Source organism: Mastomys coucha, unplaced genomic scaffold (genome assembly GCF_008632895.1).
Source record: "Mastomys coucha isolate ucsf_1 unplaced genomic scaffold, UCSF_Mcou_1 pScaffold21, whole genome shotgun sequence".
In the NCBI taxonomy this organism is placed as follows: domain Eukaryota; kingdom Metazoa; phylum Chordata; class Mammalia; order Rodentia; family Muridae; genus Mastomys; species Mastomys coucha.
The window spans coordinates 19,637,724-19,647,974 of record NW_022196904.1 but is presented as its reverse complement, the minus strand read 5'-3'; the positions used below and the strand labels follow the sequence as shown (position 1 = coordinate 19,647,974).

At 46.4% G+C, this 10,251-nt stretch overlaps 1 protein-coding gene across 2 annotated transcripts in view; it reads left to right on the top strand.

Moving 5' to 3' along the window:
• The first annotated feature begins 9,063 nt into the window (after positions 1–9,063).
• Axl (AXL receptor tyrosine kinase) overlaps positions 9,064–10,251 on the top strand; it is a 32,538-nt gene continuing 31,350 nt past the window's right edge. For both annotated transcript variants that reach the window (XM_031385796.1, XM_031385794.1), the window contains exon 1: positions 9,064–9,157. In XM_031385796.1, the coding sequence (XP_031241656.1) occupies positions 9,079–9,157 (79 nt within the window). In that variant the 5' untranslated portion in view covers positions 9,064–9,078. The remainder of the gene's footprint in view (positions 9,158–10,251) is intronic.

Genomic DNA, 10,251 nt, shown 5'->3' with positions numbered 1-10,251 from the left:
GGCTCAGTGGTAGAGCCCTGCCTAGAATCCCCCAGTGAGGGGCTGGGGGTGTGGCTCAGTGGTAGAGCTCCTGCCTCTGCCTCCCAAGCATGTGCCACCACCACCTGGCTATCCTTTGAGCCATCTTGATGGCTCTTAAAATAAAACAAACAAACAAAAACAAAAACAAAAACAAAACAGCAGGCTGAAGAGATGGCTTAGTGGTTAAGAGCACTGACTACTCTTCCAGAGGTACTGAGTTCAATTCCCAGCAACCACGTGGTGGCTCATAACCAAGAGTAATGGGATCTGATGCCCTCTTCTAGTGTGTCTGAAGACAGTGACAGTGTCTTCATATACATAATATAAATAAATAAATCTTTTTTTTTTAAAGTGGTAATGACTTGTGCTTGCTTTGCACTCAAAATTCACATTCAAGGAAATCTGGAATCTTCAAAGTAATGTATTTAGAGAGTCATGGAACTAAATATGGCAGTGCATGCCTCTAATTTCAGCACTCAGGAGGCTCAGGCAGGCTGATTACCAAGAGTTTGAGGCTAGCATAGAGTACACAGTGAGTCTGAGGTGGTCTAAGCTGTATCTAAAGGCTATTTCAAAGAGAAGTAGGTACATAATAACCCGGGACCTTGCACTCTGTCAACATAAAAGTTAACATTATGATTATTTCAGTAGGAAAAAAAAAGACAAACTCATTCATGGCTTCATCCACAGACAAAAGTTATTGGATATCAAGATGAAACTTATGCAATTAGTGACTGTGGTCAGGGAGCACAGACTTGGAGACATAGTTTCTGGGTAGAGTGTTTGCCTCATAAACACCATAGTAACCCCAATATACAGCTCAGTTGGTCTAGCGCTTGCCTAGCAAGCATGAGGTCCTGAGATCAAAGCCTAGCACACACACTCACACGCACACACTCACACATACTCACTCGCTCATACACACATACATACTCACACACACACACTCAAACACACACACACACTCATTCACACACACACACACACAAACACACACTCACACTATACATTCTCTTCTTGTATCTTGTAGATTTCAGAAATCAAAACCTAACAATTTGGGAACTGGAGAGATGGCTCAGTGGTTAAAAGCACTGACTGCTCTTCCAGAGGTCCTGAGTTCAATTTCCAGCAACCACATGGTAGCTCACAACCATCTGTAATTGGGTCTGACGCCCTCTTCTGGTGTGTGCTGAAAGCAGCAAGTGTATTCACATATATAAAATTTTTAAAAAATCTTTTAAAAAAAAACCTATCAACTCTTTAGTCAAAGTACATAACTTAATGGCATTAAATAGATTCACATCTATTTTTATTACTACTATTACTGTATGTGTATGTGTATATATATGTGTGTACATGTGTGCATGCCTGCAGCAATCAGAAGAGGGCGTCAGATCCCTTGGTCCTAGTGTTACTGGGGCCTGTGAGTCTTCCAACCTGGATTCATGGAACTGAATTTTAGTGTTCTGCAAGAGCAGCAAGCTCTGTTAATCCCGGGGCTATCTCTCCAGCCTCTTGTTTTTGTTTGTTCTGAGACAGGTCTCACTCAACAGCCCAGGCCAACCTGAAACTCACTATGTAGTGAGTTTACTACAGAGTCCTGCATCAACCTCCGGAATTACAAGCATGAGCCACCACGCCCAACTAATGTTTACTTTTGAAAAGTCAAAAATTGTATGGCTCACTTTGTCATGTGCCATGACAAACAGATCAACATTTACATTTCCCGGGTGGCCTCACAAAAGGATTTTGTTTTCACTCTTGCGCTTATTTGTTTAATTATTTATCTATCTATTTATTTTGTGTTGGAAGGAGGTATGGGTATGATGTGCCATGCCACCAGAGTGGAGGTCAGGGGACAGCTTGCAGAAGTATGTTCTCTCTGTCCACAGTGTGGGTTGCCCGCATCAAACTCAAGCTGTGCGTCCCGGAGGCAAGCGCCTTTACCCAGTGAGCCACATCACTGGCCTTACAAGTGTATTTTATACTATATTTATTTTTGTGTTTGTTTGCTTGGTGTCCCTGTGTATGTGTGCAGTAAAGATTTAAAAATGTTTATGTGTGTGTATCTACCTACACGGATGTGTGCTGTGCGTGTCTGGTACTTGTGGAGTCCAAAAGAGGTCACTAGATCCCCTGACACGAGAGATAAAAGTGGTGGGAGCTGGAGAGCCAATCCCAGTACTCCGCAAGAGCAGCAAGTGCTCTTAACCGCCAAGGGATCTCTCTAGCCCGGCCGGCACATCACACTCATTTAGGGGTTGAATGACCCTTTCGCAAGGGTCACATATCAGATATCCTGCATATCAAATATTTACATTATGTTGTATAACAGTAGCAATATAGCAATTATGGAGTAGCAATGAAATACTTTTATAGTTGAGGATCACCACAACATGAGGAACTGCGTTAAAGAGTCGCAGCATTATGTGGAACTGCGTTAAAGAGTTGCAGCATTAGAAAGGTTGAGAACTACTGCTCTTCCTCCACTCTGTTTTGAGACAAAGCCTCACGTAGCTCAGGCTGGCCTCAAACTGACCATGTAACTGGAACTGGCCTTGAACTCCTGAGCTTCCTGCTTCCACATCCCAAGTGCTGAGATTATAGGCGAGTGTCACCAGGCTTCACGTAGACTTGTTGAAATTAAAACTCAGTGGCCAGAGAGACAGCTCAGCAGTTAAGTGCACTAGCTGCTCTTCCAGAAGACCCAGGTTCGATTCCCAGCACCCAGCTCACAACCTTCTATAATTCTAGATGCCCTCTTCTGGTTTCTGTGGGCACTGCACACACATGGTACACAGATATATGTGCAGGCAAAACACCCATACACATAAATATAGACGTAATTTTTTTAAAATTAGAATCTTGATTTCACTTGATATGTGTCTTAGGTTTCTGAAATATGTAACCGTTCTCCATTCTTTTGCTTATTTTATCTCACTTCACTTAGTTTATTCTAAATTTTTACTACATTTATTTATTTTCATAGGTGGGGGTAGGTGTTGGCACTCTTTCCATCTGGGGATTGAACTTAAACTGTCTGGCCTCGAACTCCGTATCTTCTTCCTGCCTCAGCCACCTGAGTGTTGGGATTGTGGGCATGTGCCACCACATGCCACGCATCCTTTATATTTTAAATAATCTGGGTCATTTGTCCAGTGTAAGTGTTTATATTCTGGTTTTGGCAGACAGCTTCTTCGTGATGCCACTCAATGTCCTTCTCTTCCCAGAATCTCCTATAAACTGGAAGCTGGATTAGATGCAGGCTCATTCTAGCAAAGAGCTCCTCCATGGAGATGCCTGTGACAGACCCCAAGACCTCAGCATGGACGACTCCACAATGAAAGTCACATTTAGGCCATAAAACTCAACATGTAGACAGCACCACCTGCCCAAAGGAAAACGTAGACCTAATCCATCAAATCCATGGCTCTGGGAAAATCTCTAAATGTGTTAATCTTGCTTTTTGGCTTCTGGAGTTCTGCTTCTGACTAACTGTTCTTGTTAACTGAAGTATGTCAATCCAGAATATGGGTTTTGTGCTTAAAAGCTCACCCTGAGAAAGCAGTGGTGGCACACATCTTTATTCCCAACCTCAGGAGGCAGAGGCAGGTGGATCTCTGTGAGTTCAAGGTCAACTTGGTCTATAGAGCTAGTTCTAGGACAACCAGGATTACACAAAGAAAGACTGCCTCAAAAAGAGGGGGTGGGGGATAAGAGGAAGAGGAGGGGAGGGAGGCAGACAGATAGACGGACTGACTGACTGACTCAGGGAATCCTGAATGTCCAGTGTAGTTGCCTGCCAGCTTTGTATCAGCTTCATGTGTGTTTGAGTGGTCTTCTCTGGTGGATACCCAACATTCTCTCTCTTGTATCACGTCACAAAAGCATATCTCATGTGTCGTAAGAGTTAAGACTGGTATGTCTGGGTCCTGGTGTCTACTAGGAAATCTCCCACCAACTTTTCACTTAATGGTCTTAGCTGATGCATCCTTTAGAACCCAGTGGAGGATCAGGGAGACAGATCACTGGGTAAAAAAGGGCCTACCACCAATCCTAAAAGCCTGGGTTTTTCAATCTCAGGGATCCACATGGTAGAAGGAGAGAAATGACTGCTACAAATTGTTTCTGATTTCTACACACAAGTGTTGTGAGGTGCCACATACACATCAAATAAATAAATAAAGATAAATCACGAAAAAAAACCCTAAAAATAATCTAAATAAAACCCAGTAGAGGTCTGGAGGCATAGGTCAGTGATAGGGCACTTGTGAGGGATGTGTGAGGCCCTTCGTTCTATTTATTTATTGATAAAATTTATCAGCTAGGCATGGCACTCCACCCCTGTGACCTCAACACTCAGGAGACTGAACAGAGCAATAAAATGAATAGCTGTCTCAGAAAACCCAGGGTTTGGAATGTAGCTCAGTGGTAGAGTACTTGCCTAGAATCTACTAGTGAGAACCTAGGGATGTGGCTCATTCACTCAGCTCTTACCTAATACAGACTCATTAGCATGATTTCATAAGGCCCCAGGTTCTGTTCCCGGCACCAAAGAAATATTAATCGATAAATAAAACCAGATCAAATCCTATCTTTCCAGCCCAAGCCTTCAGGATAATGAGCAAGGTTTTCCGCTGGGCTGAGACTACTGATCCTGCCTGGGCTTACCTGTGTCTGCACTCGTTCCAGTCACAAATGTGCCTCCCCAAAGCTACTTGTGCCTGCCTTTGAGTCTTTGTGATGGTGGCTTCCCCCCGCCTGGAACACTCTTGCCACGTGGCAAGAGAGAGCTACTTCCTTAGCTCTCTAGCTTAACCCGAGAGAGACCTTCCTCACCACAGGCTCTGAAGGCAACACTTCCATGCCTCGCTGCTTCCTCAAGGTCCAACCCACTTCCTCATTGTTTTTCTATCTCTTAAAAAAGGGAGATCCAGGGCTAGAGAGGTAGCTTCGTGGCTAAGGGCATGCACTTGCTGATCTTGCAGAGGACCCGGGTTTGATTCTCAGCACCTACTTGGGAGATCACACCATCTGTGACTCCAGTTCCAGGGGACCTGATGCCCTCGTCTGAACTCTGCAGGCTCCTGCACTCACATGTGACACAGAGATACTGAAGTCAGGAATACACACACACACACACACACACACACACACACACACACACACTCACACACACACACACACACACACACTAAATGAATAAATATTTTTAATAAAAGTAGGAATGGGGCCCTGAGTGCTGGTGGCATATGCCTTTAACCCCAACACTGGAGCCCAAGGCAGGAGGATCTCTGTGAGTTCGAGGCCAGTCTGGTCTATGAAGGGAGATCCAGGACAGCCTGGGCTACACAGAGAAACCCTGTATCAAAAACTAAAAAATAAAAAAAAATGGGAGCTCATTGAGAAAACTGACTTGTGTTCTCAATTTCCAGTGTAAAGGGCATTTTTTGTCTTCAATGTTTTAAGTTTTTAAAAATAAATTTATTTTATTATTTCATGTATATGAGTGTTTTATATGCATGTCTGTAAGTACATGCCTGGTGCCTTTGGGGGTCAAAAGAAAATATCAGATCCCCTAGGACTAGGGTTATAGACAGTTGTGAGCTACCGTGTAGGTGCTGGGAAGGGGACCTGAGTCCTCTATAAAAGCAACAAGCGCTCTTAACTGCTGGGCCAAGCCTCCAGCACTGTCTCTGTTTGCTGAAATGCAATTCAAGGTCATTCAAGGTAGGTTAAAGACGCACATCAGGTACAAACATTCTCCTGTTGTTTATTGTTGAAATAGACTCACACACAGGCCAGGCTGACTCCAAATTTACTGTGTATCTGAGGATGATCTTGAACTCACGATGCTGCCTCCAGCTCCCAGCGGCTGGGATTGTGGGTCTACAGAGCTGGCCAATAGTTTTGGTTTTGTTTGCTTTTGTGAGGTGATCTCACTTTATGTCCCAGAATGGCCTTGAATTTGCTAGCTTCTTTTCCTTCCATAACCCCTCAGGTACTTGAGCAATGGCTTCACAAGTTTAAATTTGACATGAATTCCCTTGATTTCCCTGACCTTAGTGAATCAATACAAGAGTGTGATATTTTAAAAAAAAATTGTGGGGTGTGTATGTGATATGTATGTATGTATGTATGTGTATGTGTGCCTGCCTCCACATACACAGATGTATGTGCCCCGGAATGTCTGTGAGGAGGCCAAAGGTAGAGGTCAAATGTTTTCCTCTCTGTCGACCTTTTTTTTTTCTTTTTTTGCTAAGGATTGTTGTTTTTTAAAAATGTCTCACCGGGCGATGGTGGTGCATGCCTTTAATCCCAGCACTTGGGAGGCAGAGGCAGGCAGATTTCTGAGTTCGAGGCCAGCCTGGTCTACAGAGTGAGTTCTAGGGCAGCCAGGACTACACAGAGAAACCCCGTCTCGAGAAAAAAAAAGTCTCTAGGTGTTTTGTCTGCTTGTATTGTTTGTTTGCACGCTATGTGCATGCCTGGTACCCGCAGAGGTCAAAACAGGGCATCAGATCCTCTGGAACAGAGCCAGTTGTGATCTGCCAAGTATGTGCTGGGAATTGAAGCCACAGGTCCCCTGGAATAGCCGCTAGTGCTCTTAGCTGCAGAGCCACCTCCTCAGCCCTTCACCTTACTCTTTGAGACAGGGTCTCTCTCTGACCATGAGGCTCACAGTTTCGGTTAGACTGGCTCATCAGTAAGCCCCAGGGATCCACCCATATTCACCTCCTCTAGAGCTACAGGCCCTGACAGCCACTCCTGGCTTTAACTCGGGTAAAGCGCTCAACACACCCGAGTCCGATCCCCAGTGCTGTACCCCAGTGTAACTTTAACTTGTTCAGATCCTATTTTTATTGATGGATCTTAAATGCTTTAACCTCCTTTCTAGCTCACCACCTTCCAGAGGTAGTAGAAAAGAAAGGATATAGGGGAAGTGGACCTGTTTAGAAAGGCTCTTTGGTGTAACTTCCACCTGTGTTGTCTGGAAGTCAGCAGGTCAGTTCACAGGTTAGCAGGCAGCAGTTCAACTCATAGGTCAGCAGCAGCAGCTTGATCCATTCTCAAACACTTCACGGATACACCAGCAGTCTAGTTCAGTAGAGTCAGGATAGCAATAGTGGTGACACGACCTAGCAGAGACGACCTAGCCAGACCCCAACCTCAGCTTGAGTCGGCAGAAGAGACCCATAGGAATACCAGGAGAAGTTCTTAGCTGTTCCTTTCTCAGGGAAGCAAAGAGCAACAAAGATGTGAGACCCACAAGTGTCACACAGCTAGCTGCACCAGCAAGCCAAGCTCTGCCTTTGTCACTCTGTGGAGTCCTATTTATACCCTCCTGTAGGGTGACTTTGAGCAACACTGCTTTATGCTCCTGGCAGGTTGCTCCCACCCGCCCAGGGAATCTTTGGATCCCGGAATGAAAGACACATTCATTTGTTTATTTTGGAAATGCCTTGGCTACCTCAAAGGCTAGGCACTCCTAAACCTTCCCCTGCTAGCATGCTTTTCCCTCCTGTACCCCGGTTCAACACCTTCTAAATCTACTCTTTAAAAAAAAAAAAGATTTTACTTATTTAATGTATGTAAGTACATTGTAGCTGTCTTCAGACACACCAGAAGAGGACATCAGATCCCATTACAGATGGTGGTGAGCCACCATGTGGTTGCTGGGAATTGAACTCAGGACCTCTGGAAGAGCAGTCAGTGCTCTTAACCGCTGAGCCATCTCTCCAGCTGCACTAAATCTACTTTTAACTTTGCTGCCCTGTTTCCTTCTATGGAGCCCATTGGTCTTTGATGCCCAAGATACTCCTGGGCAGCCCTTCCGGGGCGGCTTTCCCTTTACTCCTACATTTCAGATGATCTTCTCTCTGCAGCTCTAAATCTGATCCATCTTTCCCCCCTTGTCCCCCCCAACTCCCTGAGTCATGGTAATTCTGAAATTCTGCATCTCCCCTTCTCTCCTGTGTCCTAGTCCCATCAACTCTAAGGGTCCCATCTGCCTCCCTTTGCCCAGCCATTAGTCGCTGGCATCTTTATTGATTGATCAAAAACCAATTGGGGACAAGGACCTTTAGCATTTGCACAAGCAAATTCCCTGTTGAATCGAAGCATTAGAACCAGTCTCCAACACCCTCCAAACACCATGCGTCCTCCATGTGCCTTGCCTCCTCAGCCCAAGTCTGTGGAGTCCCAACAAAAGGAGCCCAGCTACACGACGTAAGGCAGACCAATACCTGCGTTGTTAGCAAAGAATCCTTCGTCACATGTCCTTCACTTGCTTGCTTTAGCAGAGCACCCTCTCTCCTGTGTGTGCTTCAGCGAAGCGTTCCTTCATGAGTCTGCCCCAGCAAAACACCATTCAACCGACTTTCCAAAGAACCCTTAAGTTTCCACTTCACCCCAGAGACGCCATTTTTTTTTATTAACAGTCTACTGTATGGCAGGCCTTTCCCGTGGGTTACAGTGATATCTGCCATATCCCCAGGCTGTCCTCCCAGAGCCCACCCATCAGAAAGAAGAGACAAGCAGGAAACAGAATTGTGCAATAACTCCATAATGACAATAAACGGGGGCCTGCTGCCAATGAGAAGCACCGCACAGGGTAAGCTGGGTGGGGTGCTGCTTGCCTGTCACCCAGCACTCTGGAGGGTGAAGCAAGTGGGACGGGGAGTTCAAGACCAGCCTTGGTGATATAGTGAAGGAGTAGAGCTAGGTTAGACTGGAAACGATGCCAAAGAGAGGGGAGGAAAGAGATGGGACTGAGGGAGGTGTAGGAGCCTGGGACAAAGCGCTACAGAGGGATGCTCCACGGCCAGTGAGGGAGGTTTTTTCAGGTGGGAAAAGGAAAGCTGACCAGGCAGGTGAGGACATGGTCAGGTGGCTATGAGGGGTACCTGTGAGAAGCCTGTGGCTTTATCCTAAAGGCTGAGACAGAAGATGGGGATACAGCCAGGTGGCAGGGGAGAGGGAAGGAGGGCGGGGAGAAGGAAAGGGTCAGATGGGATGTGGGATTAAGAAACACCCTGTGGCTGCTAAAAGGGAAACATGTTGGAAGAACCACTCAGGCCATTGAAGGAGCAAAGTACAGCCTCGATCCAGGTGGCAACGGCAAGGCTAGACCAAGGTGAGATTGTCGAGAGGCAGCCAGGTAGGAGAGAGGTTTGTAAGACTGAGCTCTCCCTGGCATTCCATGTAACTAACCCATACTGAGTGTTCAGGAGGACTCAGGGCTCAGACTAGGTGGTGGGCTAGATGCCGGGACTGCCACATCACTGAAACAGAAGGGTGGTTAGGGTTAGGACCGAGAGAGAGCAAGCAGCTGAGGGGCTTGGAGTTTATCATCAGAGAAGTGAGGAGTCTAGAGGACAGACAGGATTAAACTGCACGGGTCAGGGGAGGGGCTCTCTTGGAAACATCCTCCTAGATCCCAACCAAGAGATGGATTGGAGGCAGGGGGATGGAAGTAGAAGTGGATATGGAGAAGGGCAAAGGGAGAGAGAGAGATACCGGGAGGTGATACAGGGTTCTGGGGCAATCAAAAGCAGTACAATGATTTGATCGAGAAGCAGCCTGACTAATGGAGAAGAGTGGTGCTGGGTGTTCGGAGGCCATCTGAGCATGCCTTCTGTGGCAAACACCTAGAAGCATAGAAACAAACATGCAGCAGAGCCAGAATACTGTCTCCGGATCTGCCAGGGCTGGATACAAGAATTCCCGAGGCAGGGGAGCAAATAGCACGGGCAAAAAAATCCCGGGCACCTTGTCATCTGGGCTACCCTGTGCAAGGAACTGCATGCACTTTGACCTAGATCATTCTCACACTAGCCTGCTGCATTAGCCGGGGCTGTCCTCATCCCCATCTTACAGCTATACACACTGAGGCACAGGAAGACAGGAATTTGCCCATTGCCCAACGTTACATGGTTCGGCTAGAGCTGGGATTGTCACTTCAGTCTGCTGCCACCTCTGGGTTCCTGTTGCTATGTTCAAGTAGGCTTTGGTGGGTCTGAGTGTCGATGTGCCCTCAAATGAGTACCCTGAACCCCCGATATGCATGCCCGTCCCGTAGTGACCTTCCATTTGTAAGACTTCAGCAGGCAAGCTCCTGACCCAGCTCATCTGAGGGTATCTGTGGGCAGGCAGCATGCCATTGCATGTCTCTACCTGTCCCAGCTTCTGTGTCAATGCCATTAGAGAGAGAGAGAGAGAGAGAGAGAG